Source organism: Hemiscyllium ocellatum, chromosome 21, assembly GCF_020745735.1.
Source record: "Hemiscyllium ocellatum isolate sHemOce1 chromosome 21, sHemOce1.pat.X.cur, whole genome shotgun sequence".
Taxonomy (NCBI): Eukaryota; Metazoa; Chordata; class Chondrichthyes; order Orectolobiformes; family Hemiscylliidae; genus Hemiscyllium; species Hemiscyllium ocellatum.
The window spans coordinates 45,839,491-45,867,480 of record NC_083421.1 but is presented as its reverse complement, the minus strand read 5'-3'; the positions used below and the strand labels follow the sequence as shown (position 1 = coordinate 45,867,480).

General features: G+C 39.5%; 1 protein-coding gene across 2 annotated transcripts in view; it reads left to right on the top strand.

Annotated features, from left to right (window-relative positions):
- The window catches only part of scai (suppressor of cancer cell invasion), a 181,238-nt gene that overhangs the window by 43,250 nt on the left and 109,998 nt on the right, over positions 1-27,990 (top strand). The window contains exon 2 of one of the 2 annotated variants that reach the window (XM_060841077.1): positions 27,790-27,926. The exons of the other annotated variant lie outside the window; for it this stretch is intronic. Coding sequence (XP_060697060.1) covers positions 27,817-27,926 — 110 coding nt within the window. The 5' untranslated portion in view covers positions 27,790-27,816. The remainder of the gene's footprint in view (positions 1-27,789; positions 27,927-27,990) is intronic. 2 annotated transcript variants of the gene reach the window in all.

Sequence of the window (27,990 nt, the reverse complement as noted above, 5' to 3'; positions counted from 1 at the left end):
GTTATTGAGCTGCTCTGCACTCGGCACCTTGTTAGAGGAGGGTGGGAATGGATGTTGGGGCTTCTCTGTCTAAGTAGAGTAGTTTTGAAACAGGCTGTCGCATGTTTCACCCAAACCTTCTGTTTGAGAATTCCAGTTTTTAATTCCTACAGCAAACTCTGTCTCTTTAGGGTTAATCTAGAAGCATGGTTTATGCATGTATTGAAATCCATGGAATGATTGGTGCAGCACACACACTTGGAAAAAAATGAAGGGACTTTGCCATTAAGAATAACTTTAAAACCAAAGTTAAGGATATCAATTCATAATTGTGAGAGTTCAGAAGGTTCATATTCAGTGCGGGTTCATTCCTCCAGGAACACAGATTTAGGGTTCAGTTAGCCAAGGTAGGAGTTGCACAATTTGTTTTAAAATTTTGAAGAGTTTTGGTTTGTTTGTAGAAACTTTGTCCGTTTTCAGTTGAATACAAGGTTTCTTTCAAAACTAGGTTTCATAGAGATTGACTTGGATTTGTGTCAGGCTTATCTAAACCTGGAATCTAGCTATGAATTCACCAGTTAGCATTCAGCCTGCTATAAATGAAGAAATGGATTGATTCTGACTGAGGTGCAACTTTTTCAGTTAGAGGGTGGTGTTACGTGGAATGAGCTGCCAGAGGAACTGGTAGGTGCAGGTACAGTTGCAACATTTAAAAGACATTTGGACATATATGTGAATAGGGAATTTTTAGAGGAACATCATAAACTGCAATTTTGCAGAATGTTTCTCTAAACACAAAACATGGAGTAAAATATCCTAGATAAATGAAATTCAGAAAAATAAAGTTGATTGCAATAACTGTAAAATAGTGTATTGATCAAAAAGTAACATGCAGCCTTGTTATTAGGTAAGTTTGTAATCTTAAAACTTTAAGATATTTGGTGGTTCCAGCCTAAACTCCAGTTTAGAAAATCAGCTCTCCGTATAAAGCAACATGATTCCAAACACCAACATTGTAATCTTCCCTTCAAAAGAAACAGCTGTGTAACACTTGCTATAAATTAAAAAGTAGCACTTTTCGATGGCATTAAATCTTTGTTGTAACATGATTGCAGCCTGCAGCGTTTGGTGTAGTCAGAGATAGTTAAAATGAGGTCAGCTTGTTAGCAGTTTAAAGTGAAATAGTGCTATCACATCATCCCAAAAATTACTGTCAATTTCAACAACCAAACGTTGCACTACTGTAGAATCCATCACTCCACCTCTAACCAAAAATATCCCACTGCAGCAAAACTGTACAGCAGTGTCACAAATCTAATGTATGTTATTGCATGTGAAATGCTTTCAAATGCATTGAATTTGTTGGTGCTATGTAAGTATAGTTATAAAGGTTTGAAGAAAGGATTGTATTTGCATGCAGACTTGTCAGAGCAAAACACGGCACTGTTAAGTATATCATCCAGATTTGTGGCATTGCTCACATCAAATGCAAGGATAGGAGACCTAGGTTCAAGTCACTTTCTTGTAGATGCTAGTCTGCAGCTCTCCATTGGCAGTAGCAAAGTGATGCACACAGACCAGATACTCAACTACAGGAGCAATCATCCCAACGGCCACAAATGGGACATTATTTAAATGAGCCACAACACACTGCAGCACCTAGGAGCTATGAGAAGCTGAAGTAAAGCACGTGTCCAAAGAATTCAAGAACAATGAGCACCTGATAAGTAAAGTCTGTCGATTCTTACATAACAAACCTAACAAGAAGACACAACATGCCTAGAGACACTAGCCACACTACTATACATTGAAGACCTCTCGTAGATAACGACCAGACTGCTCATGCCCCTTGGCATCATGGTAGCCCACAAACCTACCAACATACTGAAGCAGCTCTTGATGAATCTTAAGGACCCTGTACTAACCAGCAGAATGAACGTCATATACAAAATACCCTGCAAGGACTGCAACAAACATTACATCAGACAGACTGGCAGGAAACTAGCCACCAGGATACACGAGCACCAACTGGCAATCAAAAGGCACATACAACTATCACTGGCATCCTTACACACAGACTATAAGGGACACCAGTTCAACTGGGACAATACTTCCATGGGACAGGCTAAACAAAGACATGCACGGGAATTCCTCAAGGCCTGACATTCAAACTGGAATTCCATCAACAAACACATCGATTTGGACCCCATTTAACAACCGCTCATAAGTATAAAACACACGTGATATCACCCACTACAACAGACCAAGATGCACAAATAGAAAGCGGGACAGAACATCAATGCTTCAATGGAGGCTCACTGATGATGATACCTAACAAGGGGACAAAACATCTGAGAACAAATCCTCCAGCTCAGTGAGCAAACTTATGACCTGAGCATTTTACTTTTGATAGGTCCAAGACCAACAGAACTGGAAAGAATTCTTGCACTATTTTACCTGTCAAGTAGATAGGGCGAGAAAAAGCCCTGAGTTTTCTTCTTGGAATTCAGTAGGTTAGCTTGTGTCTTTATATCATGAAGAGAGACAATTAAGGAGGAGAATCTCATCTGGTGAATGTATGAACATTTTCCGAAAGAAAACATTTGCAACTTTTATGGTTGATAGGAAACTAGAGAATGAATCGAGTAAGATACCTGACTGGGGTTGAGTACCGCAAAGGGTATAGCTGGGTGGGGTGGGGTGGGGTGAAACGGATGTTTCTTCTCTGTATCATTGTTTTCCACATGTTTTATTTTTAGATTTTTAAATATCATTTTTGTGATGAACCTGTGGTCTTCTGTTATAAGTACATTGGCAGCTTACTGTGAATATGATCAGTGACTGACCACTATGGTAGCCAAACTGCATTTACAAAGCCAAGTTTAACTCAAAGACCTGATTTTTTTTTTTCCCCCCCCCCAGTATTACTGTGTGCTGAGGTTGTAATAGAGTGAGTTTTCTTGGTGGGATATAAGTCCATTGAATCTTGTGAATCTTTAAAGACGATAATTGGAGGTACGTGACGTAAAAGTTAGAATTGTTGTAAGTGTGTTGAATATTGGACTTAGAATTAGTAACAGTCAAAGCTATTTTCAGTGTTCTAGGAGTAGAAAATATAACGATGGATTATTGAAATCATTGACTAATGTCGCACTGAGACATTTACTTTCGACCTTGAGTTTATTATTACTAAGATGGGAAATCCGAAAATTGATGCTATCAGCACTATCAAACTGCCTACTCAGAAACTGAAACTGAATCAGAACCAATACCCAAGTTATTGTTTAAAGGCGGTGTTAATGCAGAATTGTACAACATCTCAAGTATTAGCTGATGAGGATAAAGCAGTAAGTGGTATCCGTCAAGTGAATAATTTCATCATATTGTTCGTAACAACGTTTTACAGGTACCTCAGAAAATTCCTATGCAGGTCACTTCGAGTCATAGAGATGTATAGCCCGAAAACCGATCCTTCGGTCCAAACCGACCAGATATCCTAATCCAATCTAGTCGCTCCTGTCAGCACCCGGCCCATATCCCTCCAAACCCTTCCTATTCATATACCCATCCAAATACCTCTTAAATGTTGCAATTGCACCAGCCTCCACCACTTCCTCATTCCATACACGTACCACCCTCTGCAGGAAAAAGTTGCCCCTTTTGTTCTTTTTTATCTTTCACCGCTCATCCTAAACCTATGCCCTCTAGTTCTGGACTCCCCCACCCCAGGGAAAATACTTTGTCTATTTATCCTATCCATGCCCCTCATAATTTTGTAAGGTCACCCCTCAGCTCCAGGGAAAACAGCCCCAGCCTATTCAACCTTTCCCTACAGCTCAAATCCTCCAACCCTGGCAACATCCTAGTAAATCTTTTCTGAACCCTTTCAAGTTTCACAACATCTTTCCGATAGGAAGGAGACCAGAATTGCACACAATATTCCAACAGTGGCCTAACCAATGTCCTGTATAGCCGCAACATGACCTCCCAACTCCTGTACTCGATACTCTGACCAATAAAGGAAAGCATACCAAACACCTTCTTCACTATCCTATCTACCTGTGACTCCACTTTCAAGGAACTATGAACCTGCACTCCAAGGTCTCTTTGTTCAGCAACACTCCCTAGGACCTTACCATTAAGTGTATAAATCCTGCTAAGGTTTTCTTTCCTAAAATGCAGCATCTCGCATTTATCTAAATTAAACTCTATCTGCCACCTCTCAGCCCATTGGCCCATCTGGTCAAGATCCTGTTGTAATCTGAGGTAACCTTCTTCGCTGTCCACTACACCTTCAATTTTGGTGTCATCTACAAACTTATTAATTACACCTCTTATACTCCCATCCAAATCATTTATATAATTGATGAATAGCAGTGGACCCAGCACTGATCCACTGGTCACAGGCCTCCAGTCTGAAAAACCCACCACCACCACTCTCTGTCTTCTACCTTTTGAGCCAGTTCAATTTCCAAATGCGTAGTTCTCCCTCTATTCCATGAGATCTAACCTTGCCAATCAGTCTCCTGTGGGGAACCTTGTTGAACGTCTTACTGAAGTCCTCATAGATCACATCTACCCCTCTGCCTTAACAATCATCTTTGTTACTTCTTCAAAACACTTAAGTTTGTGAGCAGGCTAAAGTACTAAAACTTTTTTTTTATCAGCCAGGATTACGTAAAGTTGTAATTGCATTTTGCCTGACATTCCTTACATGTCGGCTTAGGAAACCCCAAATGTCAATTAAACTGTGACATTACTTGTGATGCCAGCTTTTGAAGAATAGAATCTTAATTGATTTGAGTGGGACTCCTATCTGAAACCCAGTGAAGGGAATCAGTATCTTTTAACAATTAAAGATGTATCAACAAGATTTCCTGAAGCAGTGCATTTAGGGACAATTCTAGTAAGCATGGTAGTGTTATGGTCGCAAATTATGTTATTACCGGATAAGTCCGATCCCAGACAGAAATCTGGCTTGATAGATTCTATTTTGTTTTCACTGAGATGATCTTTTGCTGAAACACACTGCTGCAAATTTTGAGTTTAACAATAATACAGTTTTATTACATAAAAGAAATGAAGGTAAAATGGAATAAAACATAATTGAATAAATAGAACATAAATGTAGAAAGGTATTGGAGATATGCTGTAAAAGGCAATCTCCTCTATTCCAAAAATGTTAAAAATTACACAACACCAGGTCATAGTCCAACAGGTTTATTTGGAAGCACTAGCTTTTGGAGTGCTGTTCCTTCATCAGATGGTTGTGGAGTATAAGATGTAAAACATGGAATTTATAACAACGTTTACAGTGTGATGTAACTGAAATTACATATTGAAAAAGATCTGGATTGTTTGTTAAGTCTCTCATCTTTTAGAATGACCATGGGTTCATTTCAGTTCTTCCATATGTAAATCATAAAGCCTTTTTAAATGTTACATTTTCAAGTGAACTTTAACCATTGGTGTTATGTTGGTCCAAATAATGCATTGAAGGTGTGAGCTGCCCTGTGTGAGACTGTCTTTGTACACCCCAGTCCAACACCAGCATCTCCAAATCATGACTACCATCGACACAACTAACTGCTGGCTTAAAGTGGAGAGGATCTCCAAGAAGATCACACATGTCGACACAGACATCAAGTTTCTACAGAATTACAGTAAAGATCCCAAAAGCAACACGCTGTTGACTCTGATCTCCAGCATTTGCAGACCTCACTTTCTCCTAATGGAACCATGGTCCTCATAACTATTTGTGGTAATGCTCATTCAAAGTACCACCACCATTATGAGTGTTACACAAAACTCCTTAATTACCCAATCGCAGCATTGAACTGAATGGCCAATTAGGGCAATAAAATGTTGTCCCACAGACACATCAAATCAAAATTAGCACACTAGCCAGTTTCTATTCCTCATTCATCATTGCTGCCTTTGAGCTTAGAACCTTAAATGATTAGCAGTATGTTGATATATACTTAGAACCTTGATTATTGACGAATTCTTTGGCTGATAAGAAGTTTAAACTCCGTTGCTGCTGCTTATTCTTGAAGTTCCATGATTGTAGTTATTTCACTGTGCAGGAATGTTCGAGATCATGCCTTAACTCTACTGAATCCTCAATTATTGCCAAGCACATCACTGTGAATAGTCTTAACAAATTATTCAATTCATATTCTGATCACTTTAAATTATATCTTGGGTGATTTTTCTCAATTTTTAAATAGATTTATCCCATAGGTTCATAAAACTAAAAGTTTTTAATATAGTGCATTGTAAGGTTTGTGATTTATAAATGTTCTAATATCATATCATATCATATATTTTGGAGTTTGGACGTTGAACTAGTGGCTTATACATTTGGTCTGTGAGTCTGAAAGAGTTGAATGCATTTGAATATTTCTGTCACCATGCTGATTACTTCTGAGGCACTGTATCAGTGAGCTATGTCCTGCAGAGAAATGGGGATTTGTTTACATTGGGTGAGTTTACCAGTAAACAAAGTAAACTACGTTGTGCATTAAGCTTTTAGATAGAATGTTCTAGAAATTTGTTTGGACTCAGGCAAACATTTAATACTTTGGAGGGATGCTTTATAGTATTTGTTTGGGGCAGTATGTAGAAGTATTTGCTGATGTTGCGTGTGTAAAACAGTTGCTGTTGAGAAATTGAGATAGTTTAGGACTATTAATAAAGAGTTTTGCCTGCAACGGTAGTAGATCTGCCAACTTTAAGTACATTTAGGTCGTCATTGGACAAGCATATGGACATACATGGAATAATGTAGGTTAGATGGGCTTCAGATTGGTATGACAGGTCGGCGCAACATCGAGGGCAGAAGGGGCTCTACTGCGTTGTAATGTTCTATGTTCATCTCCGTATAAGGAGTTTTTAGTCTAAAAGTTCCCGACCAGAATGTTTAGATCAAACCATGGAAGGGCTGTGAAACTGAGAAAGTCTAGACTCCGTTTTATAATGAATAAAGGAAGAGGCTGCCACCTTCTTCTGACTGGGAATTGAAGCCGTAGTGGGATAGAAAAGCGAATTCTTTCTGGTGTTAAAGTGCCATGCAATAGCATGATATTGGGATTGATAGGATTGTATTTTCATTACAGGTTGCAAAATCTTTAAATTGGTGGAATATGTAAAATGTTGATTTGTTCTATTTTATCTTAATTTCTTTTGCATAATAAACTTCTGTTGTATTGTTAAATCCAAATCTGCAGCATTGTGCACTTTTCATGTTTCAGTGAAAGACTGCCTTGTTAAAACAAACCAACAATCTATCAAGGTAGATTTCAATCTGTGATTTGACTTGACCATCAATAATATCTGTTGGGATCTTAACAATAGTGATTTTCTAGCTATGGATGCTTTAGATCATATAGTTTCAACATTTACTGCTACTGGTACAGCAATGTTCCAATTACTTTTGCTGATGCAGGTTCTTACTTAACCACTTGTGTCTGAAAACCTTTGGAGAAAATGGTTTTAAATATTTGGCTTCAAGATTCACCCAATTTTCTTTCATTGAAATAATTGCTTGATGAGTATACGAAATGCCACTACTTGTTTTGTCTCACCGATGTCACAATATTTTACTGGGATGTAACAATTCTGGAATGGAAGGGGAAATTTATTCCTCCTTTGTATGACTAAATAGCAAGAAGGAAATCTCACCTAACAAGTTAAAATTCTCTGCAAATGGGTTTAGAATTTCCAATGGCCTTTTAATTTAAATCAAATAAGCAGATTGGTGTACTTTTTGATCTTGAATTTGTTTTAAATTAAATGGTTTGTTTAATACAGATTAATGGTTTGAAGCCTTTGGATTGGCTCCTGATCTGTATGTGTTTTTTCAATTTTTTAAAATCCGTGTCTGTGTATGGACATCACCACGAGCAAAACAAACAGTTAAAGCCCATCCTGAGTTGTCCTCAAATTTGATGGACCACCTGAACTGCTGCAGTCTGTATCGACAAGTTGTTAGGTTATATCATTGCGTTTTGCTCAAAGAAAATCCTACAATGTTAATTTGTCAAGAAGTACAGACTGTGTTTTTGTATAATTCTTCTTCCTGAGGAGAGTTGAGCATAGTTTTTCACTAAAATGAGAAACATTTAATTGTCATTCCAACTGACCAAGAAAGAATAGGAAGCCTTTCCTGACACAGGTCTTACCTCAACAGAATGTTTTCATTTGTTCCTGGGATGTGTGCATCTTTGGCAAAGCCAGCAAATATTGGTTTGTCTACATCCATGGAGAGATTCAGTTAATTTTTAATTCCTGTGACTTCTTTGGAAGCTGAACCAGACTTGACATGTTAACTTCACTTTTGACCATAATTCCTATCAGATCTGCTGAGTTTCCCTACTTCCTGTTTTTATTTCATATCTGGAGCATCCACAACTTTGTTTTCATTTATTACCCATCTAGAATTGCCTTTGAAATGTTGATGAATCACCTTTTTTTTCCACTGCAGTAGCCCATGTAGTGTCAGTATATCCTTGCTGCTATTGGGACAAATTCAAAATCTTTCTGGATTTTGAAATGGTGACAATTAGGAAAAAAAGCTCTGTTTGGTATATAGAGAGCTGTATGCTACTTAACTTCTCATTTTGTAGCCTCACTCTGAAAGAAATCTGTTTTCTTTTTTGACCTTGTATATTTTTCTATCCTAGTATCTTGATAATCCACTCACGGTATTTATGTTTCAAATATGTTGGAATAATGCACACACTTCTCACTTTTTTTTTCTATTTCTGACCTGCTCAGATCAGATTGCCAGGATACTTGCCTGTATTTTGACATTGGCAAAGGGGTGTAGTGTCCAAGCAATTTTGAGTGACCCTTTCAGGATGTGCACGTGAAAGAGATTCTAGCCCCATGTTTGTGTATATCTGACTTGATACACCCTGAAATAGTGCTGATGCTGTAGGGCCTGGATGATGCAGTCACCTGCTTTATAAGTGGAAAATGAGAACTAGGCTGAAATACCATTATGGTTGAGCTCCAAACCAGAGATTTAAATCCACCTGCCTGCTACAATCTGTTGCATTTCTCCATTCAGCTTCTTGAGAGGCCGTTGACCGAATAGCCAAACTGTGGATCTGATGACAAGATTAATTGGTTTTCCTGAATAAAACATTGAAATTGATTTACTGATGGAGCTAATGGCCCTTATTCAGCCCATGTTTTTCAGTTTAAGTCTTTTGGAGCTTTTATAAACCTGAAGTTAATCTTTCTGTCAGAAAAAGAGAGATTGAGCTTTATTTTGAAGGATAGTTGACAGAAAACTTGCTGTTTTTCCTCTCTGCTGTTTCTCAAGTTCAAATGTAATATGAAATATCAAACAATGGGTACTTCTCAAAATAACATTATGTCCTTTTTAAAATAAATATACAGTAGTGCCTCGACATACGAACGACCCGTACAAATCGGTTTACAAACAGGATTGTACGTAAAATTTTGCTTCAACATACGTACGAAGGTATGAACGAAGGTACGAACGCAAAAAGCACGTGTGCGACCACATGGTTTCATTGTTTTGCTTTGCTACATGCTTGTTGAATGCAAAAGCTGTGTGATCTCATTCAGTTCATCTTTGGCGCGTGCACTGTGAACTGCCGTGCAAGCATTCTTATGCTATCCGAACAATGGGAAAAATTGATTCAGTTCGCGAACTGGGTCCCGGAACAGACTAAGTTCGTAAGTTGAGGTGCTACCGTATTTACCCAAAAAAACTGATCTGTTTGTTCCGTTTCTATTAACGGCTCTGGAACTTAGACTCTGGAATGTCAGCCTTTTTTTAGTTCTGTTTATTCTGTGTTAGCAGTAATATTTTAATATAGCTGCGTAATGTTGTTTTGTGTGTTTCTTGAGTTTCTTGATTCTTGTTGTGGTTCTGTTAGCTGAACTGGGAATTTCTTGATTCTTATTAAAATATTGCAAATTCTTTCTTGAATAAAATTTGTGATAGTGCCAGTTCTTAAGCTTGTGCTAAGAATGTAATCAAAGATCAGTGAAGTGGACCATACTGACCGAGTCAGCATCTGGCACAAAACCACTGGAATTGAATGAAATCTCTCCATGAATATGAAACTTTACAACAAGAAAATTGCAGGCGCTAGGGAATGCTTATCAGAGTAATCTGACCACTAGATTCAAATGATAAATTATCTTTATCTACAACACCTTAAACTTAGATTATAAGACATAAAACTTATCAAAAAAGGTTGGCAGATTGGGGGCTCTGTGGTAAGGTGATTCTTTCCCTATCTTTGAACTAGCATGCTTGAGTTCAAGCCCCACCTGCTCCAGAGATGTGTACTGATATCTCTGCACAGATTGACATAGAAAATATATATGAAGGTGGGAGAGAATCATAGCATTGAATAGCAAGGGGTACTTTGGGAAGCTATTCTTTGAAGTTTCTTAGCACCGTGGCTTTGGGGACAGAGACAGTGAATCATGATAGTTAGCATGACTAATCCATATGTTTGGGGCTTGCTAAAGTGAGGAAATAAGTGGTTAAATAAATGTGATGGGAACATGAAGGAGATCAAAGCTGATGGGATTGGTAGGGAAGAAAGGTAGAAAGTTTTATAGGGAGCGAAGTCACTTAGACTCTCAAGGTGAGCCTGTGATTCCATCTGTGATGTGTGACTTGTATTACCTTCCATTCTCATCCAAATTTGAAATGAGTGACATTACTTTTGTGCTATGCAAGACCCTTCCAAAGGCAATAGAATTTAACTGGTACCCATACAAAAGGTGAAAGACATCTGCTGCTGAGATGGACAGATTTTTAATCTGAGAATTAAGATTCGAGGGTTATGGGGGTAAAGCGAGGAAAGTGGGTTTAAGATTTATTGGATTGATCACTATCTCATTGCAAGACAGAGCAGCCACGATGAATTGAATGGCCTACTTCTGCTCCTGTACTTTGTGATTATGCTGAATGTGAATTGACCTACTGCATCGACCTAAACTCCTGGTCCCATACACTCTTGACCACATCATTCAATGTTATATTCTCTCAGCCGTTAGAAGGATTGATTTTTAATGTCTTTTGGGCCAGAAAGATTCATCTGAGTTGAGAAAGTAACACTTGCCTTTTAAGGCGCTGTTCACTTTACCCTTCCGCCATAAAATGTTCTTACTATTATCCTATACGGGGTATTGAATTTTTTGGGTACTGTTGTGGATGGGTGAGATGTCTTCACTTTGCTGTCACATGAAATGCAATAAAAGTCTTGAGCAACAGAAGTCCTGAATCTAACAATGCTGTCCAACATCCAAGAACAGCCATCCTTCTGGCCTCTTATTTAGGGTCCTCCATGTTTGGAGGACACTGTTCAAACATTGCATGTGTTGCAACAATCAAATGATCACATTACTGAGGAGCTATTTTGTTTATGATATTGTCCTTAAGTTCATTGGGATTGTTCCAGGCACAGAAGCTGTGGTCCTCCCTGTGTCTGCTGTACTGAGGACTGATCTCTGGGGAAGCACGTGTCAAGGCGTGTGTACACATTACTCAGATGTGGAGTTGACCCTGCTCTGGAGCTTGTAGCCATAGGTATCATCATGATGTAATGAAGCTGCAGAAGGAACACAGTTCCACACTTTCTTCATGGAATGTAATGTAGATGAGAGAGAAGCAGTGGTGCTACAATTTGACTAGAAGTGGAAATCAGAATGTAATTTCATGCTGTCCAGCTTGTAATGCAACATTTTCTGCTACTGAGAGCCATAGGCTTGTGCCTCCATATCTGGTTTCTATGCAGAGCAATATTGTTCAGCCAGCAAAGCTGTGTAGTTCTCTGAATCTCTGCTCCAGACTGGAAGATGCACAAAGACACTGGGATTGACGATTAAGATCCGAGAGAGCCGCAGCATTGTGCAGAGTAAGAATGAGTGTGTTATTCAGACAGAACAATATCTGCAGTGCACAAGTGTCAGATAAAGCAACATGGTCAATACTTTGTGAATCTCATTCAATGGACCTGAGTTGCATAAAGTTCTCTTTCACTGACTCAAAATGTCATGATGTTGCTGAGGGCAGCATCCCCTGTATAATCTTCATGCAAGTGCATCTGAATGGTTTGATTTTTATTTGATGTGGTTGCATGCAACACTGAGAGGAGTAGACCAGTACCTTAGTGGACCATCATTACGGTAGCAGAGTTAGTATGAGTCAGCAGAAAGAGGGTGGTACATACCCGTGCAGAGTGATGAAGGTTATTAATCACTTTCCTGCATGATTGGGTATTCCTCTGGAAGTGGACACTGTTCTAACCTGGGCAGCAACTTCATACCTGACTGCAGGGTCATAGAGTCAGAGACGCCTATAGTGCAGAAAAAGGTCCTCCTGTTCATCGAATCTGCACCAGTCTGGTGCCATAGTCTCCTGTCTGTCCTGCTGAATGAGGTGAACCATCCTCTGCCAGGACATTCAAATCTCTTCTGGTGAACCTGGGTGCCAACTTGCCTCTCTGGGACAATTCTTTGGACACCGAGTCGGTGAAGTGCAGCTCATGAGTGCCTCTTGACCTGGTGCACAGAGTATACAGCTGTGCTTTTGATGTCAGGATTCCTGCTGCCACAAGTTCCAGCAGCGGTGAGTGTTTCCATAGTGCAATGTCGTGGAAGCATGGCGCATGCATAATGAGATGAGATGTGAGGAATTACAAGCGAACTCGCTAGAGCTTATTGAGAGAAACCTTCTTTGAAACTCCCCAAAATCAACACTTATTTTTGGTAAAGTTCAGCCCTCTGTATTTTTTGTCTCCAGTATGTTTTTCAAGTGCATGGGAGAGGTGCAGTGTAAAATTATCTCTATTACTACTACCGTATTTCAGGCTTGAATGCATCATTGTACAGTGTAGAGTCATAGGGACGTACAACACTGAAACCGACCTTATGGTCCAACTCATCCATGCGGACCAGATATCCCAATCCAATCTAGTTCCACCTGCCAACACCCATCCCATCTTCCACCAAACCCTTTCAGGTACCCATCCAGATGTCTTTCAAATGTTGCAATCGTATCAATGATGTTTTTTCCATTTGTCACAATAGGCAAGAACAGAGGTAACCATAGAACTCTATGTGCTCTTACTTAATATGTTATATCAGTCTTGTTGATTTGCACCAAGCACAACAGCTATTTAATATTTCTGTGGAACATTGTGCTAGATTATGCACTTAAGGAGCCCTTTTAACCCCAGGTTTAAAATATTGTATAGTGGATCATGCCATTCTATTGCAAGGATAACGCAGGGTCTTTAATCAGTGTTCTTCTATTTATGATGTCACAGTCGTGCATTTCAGTCAGCATGTAGTATCCTGGATACAGTAATAAATTGTGATGGCATTTGGTAAAAGAGCATCATTACTGATTCCCATCATGTGAAATAATCTACACTTTTACAAGAAGAATTTTGTCAACAATCTCCTGCTTTAATAATAGATTCTTTGTCAGAAAATCCTCCAGGGGACTTCACAGGTGTGTAAAACTTTGCTGACGTAAAGAAATTCTGGTAATCCAGAGCTTTTTTAAGAAGGTAGGTTCTAAGAAAGGTCTGACAGGATGAGGTGGAGGTGAAAAAAATTGTTTTTTTTTGAGAAGACCAACAAAAGTTATTAAATTCTTGTTTCTTAATTCCTTTCACATAGAAAAACAGAAGAAAAATTAACTTGTTTGATCATATAGTGGGATTGAGTTGAGAATCCCTAAGTTTTTTTTTAGAAAAGTTGAATTTGATTTATAGATGGCTAAATATGCAAGAATATATAAAAAGAACCCCATAACAGACGAAATCCAAATGAAGTGATTATAGTGTTGTCAAATCAGGACCATCACACTCACCTCACCCCTGGAATTCACTTCTTTTGTCCATGTTTAAACCAAGGCTGTAATTACGTTAGGATCTGAGCGGATCTGGTGGAACCGAACCTGGGCTTCGCTGAGCAGGTGCTGCTTAATAGCACTGTTGGTGGCACCTTCTATTACTACTGATGATTGAGAGTAGACTGATGAGGTGGTGAATTGGTGAATTTTAATCAGCTACTTGCATCTGTATTCATCTATTTTGTGGATTATATACTATAGTTCCTTACTTGCCATCTATTTTGACCCAGAGTAGGTAGTGAAAATCTGTGAAGCTGCAAGTTCCTCTTTTACTTGTCATAACATTAAAAATGAACTTGCACCTCAGGGAAAGTGTGATTTGTAATGAGGCATAACATTGACATTCATAATGCAACTAATGAAAAACTTGCATTCAAAACTTGCATCCTAATCTCTCTCAAAAACCATTCCTCTATGCAGCAGACAGAATCTTCAATTTATTTAACATTTGAAATACACTGGGTTTCTTCTAACTTGAAACTTTGATTATAAATAAATAAACTCTAGCTTTTTAATTTATTGATTTTTTAAAATTACTATGCAGATTATGCTGTCATGTCTATAAAACATCTCTAAGCATTTTACAAATAATTTACTTAAGTGCTATTTTTGCAATATAAGCAATGTTATGCAAACAGATGCAACAATCAACAATGGATGAGTGACCAGATAATCTGATTTTAATTATGTCAGTTGACAGCAAGCATTCTTGCATCCAAATAGTGTTGGAGGCTCTCTGACACACTGGAACCTTTGTTCAACACATGACTTTGAAGGAATATTGCTGAATATTATGTACACCACTCCATAGCAGGATTTGAGCCCACACCTCCTGGTTCAGAAGGAGAAGAGTAATAATCTATTCAGGCTGTGCATTCAACACAGTTTAGCATTCAATGAAATCACAATTAGTTAGTGTGCCTATCATTCCAAGTTATTAGCAAAGTGAAGCTCTTGTGAAAGAGTGTGATGGTTCTTTGTCCCAATTAGTGTTTGGGATTTGAGCGATCAAAATGGTATCGTCCTTCAGTCAGTTGGCAAATTTGTCCCAGGCAGCAATTTGGTCAATGTAATTGAATAGTGGAATGGGGAACATTTATCTCCCTAACTGTGATGTGACATTCATAGACAATTTGAAAGTGTAATTAATTAAGCTTTTCTTAAAAGCAAAAATTTAATTCAAAATGACTAACCTGGCGTTTGGTTTCCAACTACAACTTTGATAAGTTACAAAACGAAATCAACATGGTGCAGGTACAAAATATTACTAAATTGAAAGATGATTTTTGCGTGTTCTGGGTATCTCATGGTAAGACTCATGTCTGATCAGAAAGTTGTAGATTCAAGTCCTGGTTAGACTGAGCATATAGAGCCTACATAAAACAGTACAGAACAGGAACAGACTTTTCAGCTTACCATGTCTGTGCCAACCATGATGTCTTTCTAAACTAATGTCATCTGCCTGCACATTCTCTGTATCCCTCTAATCCCTGCCTGTTCATGTATCTGTAGAACACCTCTTAAACATTTGCTGACAAAGCAACTTCTGAAATCACACCACACCAGGTTATAATCAGACAGACATTTGAAATCGCAAGTTTTCAGAGCATAGCTCTGTAATCTGGAGTCATATGATTTCTGATTTTGTCCACCACAGTCCAACATTTAGCACTTCCATATCATAAAGAAGGATTCCTGAAGAAGGGCTCATGCCCAAAACGTTGATTCTCCTGCTCCTTGGATGCTGCCTGACCTGCTGCACTTTTTCAGCTCTGATCTCCAGCATCTGCAGTCCTTTCTCCTACTTCCATATCATATCAGCTTCTGCCACCTCCCCTAGCAGCACTTTTCAGGCACATACCACCTTCTGTGTAATTTAAAAAAAAGTTTTTCCCTGACCTTAAACCCATGCTCCCTCATGTTTGACATTTTTGCACTGAAAAAAGACTATTTACCATCTCTGTGCCTCTCAAATTTTATGTACTTCTGTCAGGTTACCCCTCAGCCTTTGACATTCTTGTGAAAACAATCCAAGTTTGTCCAACTTTTCCTTATACCTGCTACACCCTAATCTAGGCAACATCCTAGTTTCTACCTCTCCAAAGCCTCCACAATAATCTTAGAGTGTGACCAGAACTGCACATAGTACTTCAGATGTGACCTAACTAAGGTCTACAGCTACAGCACGATTTGTTTCAATGCCATGACCGATGAATGCTGTACATGTTCTTTACGACATTGACCACTTATGTTGCCACTTTCTTGAGCTATGGACTTGCACCCCAACATGGAAACCAATGCTCCCAAAGACTCTCCCATTTACTTTTCTCTTGCTTTTGCATTCCCAAGGTGCATCACCTTGCACTTGGCTGGATTAAGCTCCATCTGCCATTTCATCGCTCAACTTTTCAGTTCATCTACATTCCTTTGATAACCTTCATCACTGTCTGCAACACCACCAATTTCCATGTTACCCGCAAATTTACTCAACAGGCCATCTTCATTTTCACCCAAATCAGTAAGAACGGAGGTCCCGGCACTGATCCTTGCAGGGCGCCACTAGCCACAGACCTCCATACAGATATACACCTCTTCGCAATTAACTTCTGTCGTCTTCTATGTCCAAGCCAATTTTGTATCCAATTTTGTAACATAATTCAGGCTGACATTTCATTGCACTAGTGAGAGAATACTGAACTATAGGAGTCTTAGGGACACATTGAAGAAAGTGGAGTCGCAGGTAGATAGGATAGTGAAGGCAGCATTTGATATGCTTTCCTTTTTAAGTCAGAGTATAGAGTACAAGAGTTGGGAGGTTATATTGCGGCTGTACAGGACATTGGTTAGGCCACTGTTGGAATATTGTGTGCAATACTGGTCTCCTTCCTATCGGAAAGATGTTGTGAAACTTGAAGGGGTTCAGAAAAGATTTACAAGGATGTTTCCAGGGTTAGAGGATTTGAACTATAGGGAGAGGCTGAACAGGCTGGGGCTGTTTTTCCTGGAGTGTTGGAGGCTGAGGCATGACCTTGTCAAGGTTTATAAAATCATGAGGGGCATGGATAGAATAAATAGGCAAGTCTTTTCCCTGGGGTGGGGGAGTCCAGAATTAGAGGGCATAGGTTTAGGGTGAGAAGGGAAAGATAGAAAAGGGATCTACGGGGCAGCTTTTTCCTGCAAAAAGTGGTGCGTGTATGGAATGAGCTGCCTGGGGACGTGGTGGGGGCGAGTACATTTACAACATTTAAAAAGCATCTGGATGGGTATATGAATAGGAATGATTGGGAGGGATATGTGCTGGGTGCTGGTAGGTGGGACTAGATTGGATTGGAATATCTGGTCGGCATGGATGAGTTGGACCGAAGGGTCTGTTTCCCTACTGTACATCTGTATGACTCCATCACTCATACATGTGGTATTTGAAGAAGAACAACAAGGGCTCCATATGTTCCAGACATATTTACCTCTCAATTAACATCATTAAAACGTATCAATTGGCCACTGTTCTTCTTTACTGTTTCTAGGACTTGGTGTATTCAAAATTGACAGCATTCTTTTGCACATCTGCCAATTGCATGTAAATTTTGACTTTTATGCAAAGTTCCTTATGAAAGGAACTTGTCATCCATGTCAGGTCTGGTTTATTCAGGACTCCAGTTTCAGATGGGCAGCTTTTTAGTGCTGTCTGAAATGGTTCAGCATGCTGCCAATTTGTAATTATAGAAAAGTAAAAGAAAGATGAAAAATAATTACCACTTGTCAACTAGGAGTGCACAGACTAAGTTTATCAGTGTCATCCAAATCCTGAAACCATTATTGAGCAATATCCTGACTGCCTGTCTCATTTAGGTATGGTTTGAGTTGTGACTGATGTGCATAATTACCTAATCAATGACCGATCATTTCACATATAAAAGGATAAGAATCATATTTTTGCATGCTATGAGCATGGCAATTAATTGTGTGTAGGTGGCAAAAATTACTTTTACAGATTTGAAGGCTGAAGGGTCTCTCACATACTGTATGATTCAATTAAAGCACTTGCAAGATCAACAGACCCTTCAGGAGAATATCATCTTCACTTAATCAGTGATTTGTGCTGCAGCATTTGAGTTACATGCTTTTGAGTGTTGTTTTAATGGTGTTAAATCTTCTCCAAGGCTGGTATTCAACAAAGTGAGAATCCTTAATTATGTGTTCTAATTTACTCTGAGAACATGCTTCAACACAGCTGCGTCCAGTCATAATGAGCTGAAACTGGAGTTCATGTTCTATTATCACCTAGCTCCTGCAGTTTTTGTATGTAACCTCTTTGAAGAGCGCAGTTTTGGATGTGTGCCATTTCACTCTGTGGAATCCATTGTACAGTTGAACTTAAAAATAAGTATACAAAAATAAAAATGAATATGCCTCTTTGTCATCTATACTTTGTTACTTTTTTCAAATTCTTAACTTTTTATTTTTATCATAGTGCAACTTGTTTATATTTGCCTTTATATATTAAAAGTCAGACCTGGCTTAATTACAGCACTATTGATTGAAACTCCCTTTCAGAGACTTGAGCACATAATTCAGACTGATTTCACTATAACATTATTGGAGTTACTGTCATTCAAATGACTGTCATTCACTAAATGAAAGCCTTTTTTTCCCATTTGGTAAAATTTTGAATTGCACTTTCTTTTGATGTAGCTTTAATTTTAAATGTTTTTTTAATCGGGGATGATGATTAATTCTGTCTATTAATGTTCAGTTCTCTGAAATTGCCTTAAGGTATCAGTGTTTAGAAAATTGATTTGATCATGTTTGTAAAACCTTGAGGGAATTCTGAGCATTGCAATGTTTTTTTTTGGCTTAAGACTGCTTGTTTATTTGTGTAAATGATCAATCCACTATTTTCTTGGCTTGCTTTGTAGTTTAAAATGATTCTTATTATGCTTAGAAAATTTTTATTGGTAACTTTTGAAATGTAGTTACTACATAGAAATGATGATTCTTTTGTGTTGTGATTGTGTTGAGAGTAGTTTTTTTGTGCTTTATGGCTGACTTGTTCATTGGTAGTTAAGTTCCATCTTTGTACTTATTTTCCTATTTCACACAGGAGGTTTTGCTTTTCCTGAATATGTTATGAAAATAACAGTATGTTGCTTTCATCTGAAGCATTTTTTAAAAGTTTAAATCTCTGATGCATTTTTTAATTAAAAATTCCCCTGTACTGCAGTCCAATTGAACGTATTTAGTCTTTACTGTACTACTGGCCCAGTAGTAACTTGGGATGCCTGGCTGGAAAAGAATGGTTCAACAGTAAATGACAAAGTAGAGCTACTACTCATGCCATACATAGGCTGGAAAAGTGCAGCAGGTCAAGCAGCATCGAGAAGCAGGAGAATCAGGAATGAAGGGCTTATGTGAGGTAAAGATTTGGGGGTGGGAAAGTCATTCAGTCATCCAAGTAAAGAGGAAAAAAATGCAGGTCCAGGGATGGGTTTGCAGAACTGTCAGCCCCTGACTGGGGCTAGCCTATGTATAAGCCCTTAAAGCATAAACACTTCTTAGGCTAGTCCCAGTCAGGGGCTGACAGTTCTGCAAACCCATCCCTGGATCTGCATTTTTTTCTCTTTATTTATTTTGGAAAGTGCTAATTCACACAACTGAATGACTTTCCCACCTCCAAATCTCCCTAGTGACTGTTAGACACCCAGGCAACATATCCATGGAAGAGGGGCAGACTGCAGCAGATATGTCCCCCTCCAAAGCCTGCTGCCTGGACCTATTGATAGCCAGCCTAATAAGGTCCTTTGCTCTGCCCACACCTCTCTCCATTGGATGCCCAAAGGTCAGGAACATAGTGCTGAATTACAACCAAAAACACAATAAAAGATTTTTCAAATAATTAAGAGGTGTTCAAAAGCCCACAACCAATATATACACTGTCTGCATTTTAATTTTTTTTTTCTCCCTTTACCCAGAAGTGTTGAGTGAGTGACTTTCCCCACCCCCAAAGTTAACATTTTTTTTTCCTTTTAAAACTGCCACCAGTTAAATATTTAGATGCAAAGACTGTTAAGGGCAATGCAAAAATAGGAAAGAGGTAAGGAGAGACAGAAGGGGCTAAATCAAGGTGGACTTGGATGGGAAAATAAAGCATGTCTCCCGTCTGGATGGGTTTTTTTTCATATCCAGACTTATTAATGCACACAGATAAGTGGCTTTCCCACCACCAAATCACCCATTACACAATTGTTTTGCTTTTTTAAAAATTACTATCCACCACCAGTAAAAACACCTGTATCGCCAATTCAATATTTACATGCAAATCCCATTATGGGTAATGCAAACCATCAAAATTGAAGGGGGTTGGGTATGTTTTTTTTAACTTTCTTCTTACTAAAAGTTTTATAACACAAAATTAAGCAACCTTCCCATTATCAAAATCATTGATTTTTTTTAATCTGTTATCGACTAACAGTAAAAACATCTATGTAAGTATTGAATTGGCGACGTACAAAGCCTATTATGGGAAATGCAAACCATCAAAAGTGGTCAGGGTGTGTCTGCTTTTTTCTCTTTTATACTCTGAAGTGCTATTACGCACAAATGACTGATCTACCCACCATGCAAATCGCTGTGACTGTTTTTTGTTTTGTTTTGTTTTGTTTTGATTTTTGTTTTGTAAACTACTAACTTCCACCAGTAATCACCCATGCAGCTAATTAAATATTTACATGCAAGTCTTGTTAAAGGCATTGAAAACCATCAAAAGTGAATGGGAGGAATAGGAAGAAAGAGAAGAGGTCAAATCAAAATAGAATTTATGGGAAAATAAAGCACTGTATCCCCCACAATGCCCACCTCTCTCTAAAGACATCAAGAGCATTGATGGACACGTCATGCTTCTTCTCCAATGACACCCTGACGCAAACATAACCATGGAAGAGTGGATCTGCTTTTTTTTAGAATTTTAAACTATTTTTCTAATTAACTTGTTCAGAGATGTTATTACACACCTCTGGAGCAGGTGGGACTTGAGTATAGGCCTCCAAGTTCAGGGATAGGGACTCTATGATTCAGGTCATTCGTCCCAGCTGGGCAGGCCATTGTTACCAAGGGAATTCATTCAACAAACTCCTTTTGGGAGATTAATTATTCATTTACCATGGGTCTTAAAGAGGTTAAAACATCCCTCCCCTTCCGAGTCAGAGGTCCCCTCGCACCATCCATGTTCCTTTCACAGACTATATCTCCCTCCATGAATGCCTTCGACTCTGTCGTTTTCCTTGAGTTAGAGCCCCTTTTTATAGCTTTCACCTACTCTTCAACATGTTACAATCTGTCCTTGGCGATTCTGTACCGGAGGAATGTTACCTCGTTTACCTGGAATTCACGTTTTTCCCTTTTTTTTTAAAAAGAAAGCTGAATGCTAACACGGAAAAATGCCATATGAACTTATCCAAACTTTCTGTTCCTTTGCAGTAGCTCCTGAGATTAATATGTAATCCAGATAGACTGCCATTCTGGGCATCTTTTGTAGAATGTTCTCGATTACCCTTTGAAAGATGGCACAGGCCAGCAAGTGTACTTAGTCCTTTTATGTCTTATCATAAATTACCCTCTGGATGACTGTTCAAGCTCCAGTTGGAGAAAGGCACAGCAAATATTCAATTTTGAAAATGTGTAACCCCCAGCCAGCTTTTCATCATTCTGTGTGTAACATAGGGTATCTGTCCAAGCAGGGAACTCTTTTTTTTGATTGTCAACTCATTATCCCCATACAGATGGACCAAGTTGCCAGATTTTACAAATGAGACTACTGGCATGGCCAATTCCACAAAATGTACTGGGTGCGTTATGCCAAATTCCTCTAGACTTTCCAATTCTGCCTCAACTTGGCATGTAGGGCAATAGCGAACAGTGGTGCCTTGAACTATTTAAGTTGGGCCTCTGGATCAACATAGATTTTGACTTTGGTATCTTATCTTCTGGAGGCCCTCTTGGAATACTTCAGGACACCTCCCAATGACTTCATGATAAATCACCGGTACCCATCTGTTGCCAGCCTTTTTGTAAAAGATTGGGACTTGGCCCTTGTACTTCAATTAAGGGGAGTTGGACTATTTTGTTGTCCATGTGTAACTCTGGCTACAGTAGTCCCAACAACATAATCATGGAAGAGAGGCAGGCAGTCAGCTAAAATCACCCCCTCCATTCCCTGCTGCCTGGACCTATTTATACCCAGCTAGGCCCAGGAGCAGACTCAGCAGGAGATCCTCCGACCTGCCATAATGCATCCCCAAAGATCAGTAGCATGGAGCTGAAGTGGAACCAAAATCAGAGGAGAAGGTCCTTGAGGTAACTAGAAAGAGACTTGGTCTTTTTTTAGTCTCCTCTGGAAAGGTAGGGGGTGAGGGGATGAAGAAAAAGAAAACTCTCCTCCTCCAAAACAGAGTTATCAGCAGGAACACACTGACTGTAGCACCAGCCAGACAGAGTCATTCCCCTGAACTGAAGTGGTTTGAAATCCTCTGTTAATATTTCTCTTTTTTTTTGTTATCCTCTTTTTTTCCTCTCACCCCCTCACACTACTGCCTAACCGCGGTAGTGCTTATGTTTTCCCAAGCACCCATGTTGTGTGTGTGTGTGTGTGTGTGTGTGTGCAGATGTGAGACACAGTGGAAAGACAACAGGAGTACAAATCTTTATTCAATTTCCACCATCAGGAAGAAAGGAAATACCCAAGTGGCTAGTGACAAGCAGCGCTGCCCACTGAGAAGGGCACTGCGTGATCAAACAGTGAAGGGGAGGGCAGGGATTAAATCAAAATACAGTTGGAGGGAGAAATGATGCACTCCACTCTTTGCGATGCCCACCTTTCCCTAGGTCTGTTTTATAAAGGATTGTGGTGAAAAGATTCCTTGGTAACAGGCAATGGCCAATGAGTTGTATAACAAGATTAAAGGGGTTTAAAGGGGTTATCACCGGTCCACTGTGAAATAACACCACATTGGTATCCCATCACTAAGTCACCCTTTATTTGCACATAGGAAGTCCTTAATAGTGATCCAGCTCCTTCAGAGCCAAATCTGAGTGTGGGGATATTTGACACTCTTGTTTTTATCTGTTAGCCAGGGCTCTCTGATGGGGCTGTTCAATCTGAACTCATTCTGAGAGAACCACCTGGCTAACCTCATTATAATCACTACAACCCTCTCCCTCTGAGTCAGAGGACATCGGCCAGTTCTTTTCTGTGTAACTGTTCCTGTGGGATTTTTAGCACCATGTCAGGTTCCTCTGACTCTGCCTCAGATACGGGCAGCATGTAATGCACAGTAGCTCACCTCTCACATCTCTGGCATCTCAGAAGAAAGTCATCTCCTCTTCAGACAACAAAGGTGTCAAGGCGGTGACATCTGCCCTGTCCATCTCCAACTCTGGTATCTTCAACACTTGACAGAGGGAGAACCCACTGGTTCCGCCAGCCTTTCTGACTCTTCTGAGAAGTCAGACATGTTTTGTTCCCATCCCGCTTGCGAGTTTGTAGCTTTCGTATGGTCCACATGCTTGTTCAGGACTTTGGTGCCTACCTGAACTTTATACTGGACCTCACCTCACATCGACCTTACCTCTTATCCATTTTAGTTTTTTTTCCTGAATCAAATTTCATTCCCTGAAGTAAAATGTCTGTCTCACTTAGTAGAATCGTGTGTTCAGCATCAGCATTCCTGATGCTATTTCACCCTCATTCTACCCATGTCTGGGAAGATCATATTTAACATGGTGTGGATAGCTCAGTTGGAGCTTTCCCTATAGTATGAAGGGTGGTCCTGTAATCAAATAGGAACCAAGACCATTTGGTATCTAGTGAAGCTGTGGGTTGTTTCTTTAAAGTTGAAAATGTGCTGCTGGAAACGCGCACATTTCAGGAATCCTGAAGAAGGGCTCATGCCCGAAACGTCGATTCTCCTGCTCCTTGGATGCTGCCTGACCTGCTGCGCTTTTCCAGCAACACATTTTCAGCTCTAATCTCCAGCATCTGCAGTCCTCACTTTCTCCTTGGCTATTTCTTTAAGCCTGCCTTCAAACTTGGAACTGCTTTATCTGATGATCTGGCATTGTCCTTAAATGGCAAATGCCATTCGGCTTCAGAAATACTCAAATTCCATACTGGGAAACGATAGCCTATTATCTGTGACCAACACTTCTGGGAGTCCGTGTGTTGCAACAGTGTCTAAGACGATGGCGGAGTAGACTGCTTCAGAATGTGCCAGCTCTGTCCATTTCCTTTTTTCCCCCTCTTCTGTTTGTTTTTTGTTTTTTTTAATTCCTTCTCTCTTCTTTGTTATCCCAGCCACAGACCTCTGACTCAGCATAGATGAGTGAGGCAACCTCCCAGACTGGCAGGGTGACCTTCTGGCCTGGTGTGGCCTCAGCATGGACTTCTGGTCTTGAGGTGATTCCTCAAAGCGGAGTCCCAATGGCTAAGCACTTAAGAAAGACTATAATGTTTGAACGTCCAACTTTATTCTTTGTTTTCCTGCTTAAAACTAAGAAGGTGTCACTGTACTATAGTTATATGTTTAACTTTTAACTTTGTTTTTTCATTCTACCTTGTTCTTATGATTCTTTACCTAGGCACTTGAACCTAGGATGGCATCTTGTCTCATGATATTATGTACACATGACAATAAAATCAAATGAAATCAAATCAATATGAATGCAGTTTTTCTATCATCGTTCCCCGTGTTTGACAAATGATCTCTCTGCACATCAAATTATTTTGAGTGGGCGTCCGTAATGACCAAGAACATTGAGTCCATGAAGGGACCTGTATAATCGACATGTAACTGAGCCCATGGTTTATGTAACTATTCTCATGAACATTGGGCTGCTGGTAGCAATAGTCTTTGATCTTGTCGGCACTCTGGGCACTGCCCCACCAATGTGGCTATGTCAGTATCCAATTCTGGCCAGCATAGATTCATAGAATCATCCAGCATGAAAATACTTATTTGGAAACACCTTGATGAGCCTATTGGAATTCAGCCATTATCTGGTGGCTACCGTTGTTTGGGACCATCACTCTTGCTTTCCAAAACAATGTGCCATTCTGTACTGTGTTCTGATCTCTCCAGGTCCAAAAGGTTTCAATTCTGTTTTGACAGCCCTTTGGTTTCTATATCCCCACCAACTGTTTCAGTTCTGCCAGGGCCAGATCTTTCCATGTCCAATTATGATTGTGTCCAGAAAATATAAAACCATAATGGACTCTTCCAGTACTGGTACCACTGGTTGTTTATCGCCAGTGGGAGGCAGCTCCTTGCATCCGCATTTGCATCTTGGCCTCCCTGGATGATGTTCCAACTTGTAATTGTATGCACTTGCTATTAGAGCTCACTGCTGAATTTGGCCTGAAGCTACGGGCAACTCTGCCTTGTCCCCTTTAAGTAAACCTAGTAAGGTTTATGGTCCATTACTATTAGTAACTTACACGCATAAAGGTTTGGTGGAACTTCTCAAATCTAAATATGACTGCCAAACTTTCCTTCTCTATCTGGGCATATCTACGCTCTGCATTAGCTCAAGTACTGGATGTATATGTTATTGGGTGTTCCTTTCCATTGAGTCAACTATCAGCTAATACTACCCTGTATTACCCTGCGGTACAGGGAGGCATGACATGTCAATACCAGGTTTCACTTAGGATCATAGTGTGCCAACACCTTTTTGAGGATGATAGCTGTTTCTTCTTTTCCCTGAAGGCTATTTCTTAGCTATACGACCGTGTCAAAGTCTGACCCTTGTTTAAAAAATAGATGTGAAGGTGCTAGGATGGAGGCCAGATTATGTATAAACTTCCTGTAATAATTCATGAGTAAGGAAATTCCTTACCTCTAGTAGAACGTGGGAGTCAGGTTACTTTTGATTGCCCTCATTTTATCTTACAATGGGTATAACCCAGTCTTGTTGACTAGCCTAAGTAGTTGACATGGGATGCCTGGAACACACATTTTTCCTGCCTGGGAGAAAGGTTTAAGTGCTATATCCAAGTTCTGTAAGTGCTCCTTATTGGTCCTCCCTGTTATTGGCACTTTTTATCTAGGTAAATAGCAACCTGGGATAGACCTTATAGAATATGCACCATCTCCACTGAGAAATTGCACAGCCTGACAGTATCCCAAATGGCAGTTTCATCTATTGGTACAAACCCTAAAATGTATTAATTATGGCATACTTTTGGGAATCCTAATCAACCTGCAATTGCATGACTCATGTCCACCTTTGTGAAGGTCAGCACCCCCTGCCAGTTTTGCGTATATATCCTCTATGTGAGTGGGTATTTATCCAGTTGTGAAAAGACATTTAACGTTTGTTTGAAATCCCCATGTTGGTTGGTCGACCAATCGTGCTTCACAATCAATATGACCAGTGCTGCCCATTTCGCAAAGTGATCTGATTGCCTTCTGATTTTTGCCTTTAGTATTACCAGTAAGGTAGTGGCACTGATGGGCCTTGCAGAATCATGGAATTGCATCATTAGTCCCACGTACCAGATGGTCTCTCCAATATCTTAAGGGTTAAACCAAAGTCACATGCCTCTGTCAGTTGTTAATCTGGTAAAAAGTTCTGATATGAATTCCCCTCATTCTTGAATGGCCAACTAAAACTGTGATAGCATCTCAGAATTTGCGGAGGCTTGGGGTCATTGTATTCCTTAACTAAATCTATCAACTCTTGAAAGACTCTTTAGTATTTGTCGCCTCAGGAAAAGTTATAGGCTCCTAATCACTGAAAAAGTTGTGGGTCCACGAGCTGTCATGAGAATTGCTTATCACTTTTCACCTGCCCCAATGTCATTTGCCTGGCAAAAAATAATGCATTGTTTCCACATATTGGGCCAAGTCTTCAACTCCAGGATCAAACAATTCAAGCTTCTCAAATAATGACATGATTCCAGAAATGCTTATTCCAACTCAAGGATTTCTTCAAGAACAAGCTTTTCTCTCATCGCCACTGAAGTAACTCCACCAGGGCTGGTATACTGTCACCAAGTCAACCTTTATTTATACTTGGAAAGTTATTCACTCTGATCTAGCTGCTTCAAAGTCAATTCTCAGTGTGGAGATGTCTTTTTTTTCCTATCAGCCAGGTCTTCCTAATTGGACCAGATTTAACAGTTCCAGTTCTGTAGGAGCAAATTACTGTAAATGCTGGAATCTGTACAGAAAACAACAAATGCTGGAGATCACAGTGGGTCAAGCAACATCCATGGATAAAGCAAGCTAATGTTTAGAGTGTAGATGATGCATCTCGGGTCATTTAGACTCTAAATGTTAGCTTGCTCTTTCTTTGTGGATGCTACCTGACCCGCTGTCATCTCCAGCATTTGTTCTCAAATTTATATTCTGTGATATCCACCTGGCTGACCTCATTACAATCACTGCACCTTGGGTACCAATACTTTCCTTCAGTGACTATAATTTCTGTTACCCTTGGGTTTTAACAGATCATTTGGTGGTGAAGAATATTATGCAAAAGGTCCTTCTGCTTAATAGCATTCATATTTATTGTGGTTATGAGATTTCTCAAGTGCCAAATGCGAAGAACTGCTATTAGAGTACAATATTAATCAAGCAAAATTAGATTACATTCCCACATGTACCTTGAAACTGTCTATGTCCTTTCACTACGCAGTGACTGATATTTCCTGTCCTGTGATTGAGATGTCCCAATTTTTTAAGTACCAAAGCCAATATAATTTATTAGGTACTATTCCTTTGGTTGAACTGATTGTGATACTTATTATTCTGTGAAAATTTTGGCTTTTGTATAGTCCATATTGAAATTTGCAAGGTAATATTTGCAGTTGAAGATACTAATATAAAGCTTATTCTTAGTTTCTAGTGGTAAATCTGGAAGGAACCATGACAGCGGGTGGAGGAACTGATGATGATATTCCATTGGGAGAGAGGAAGACAGTTACTGATTTTTGTTACTTATTAGATAAATCCAAACAGCTCTTCAATGGGTTAAGGTCAGTGTTTTAAATCAATCGGATTCTCCTTTGTTAATTTTTAGTGGCCGTTAACTCAATATTT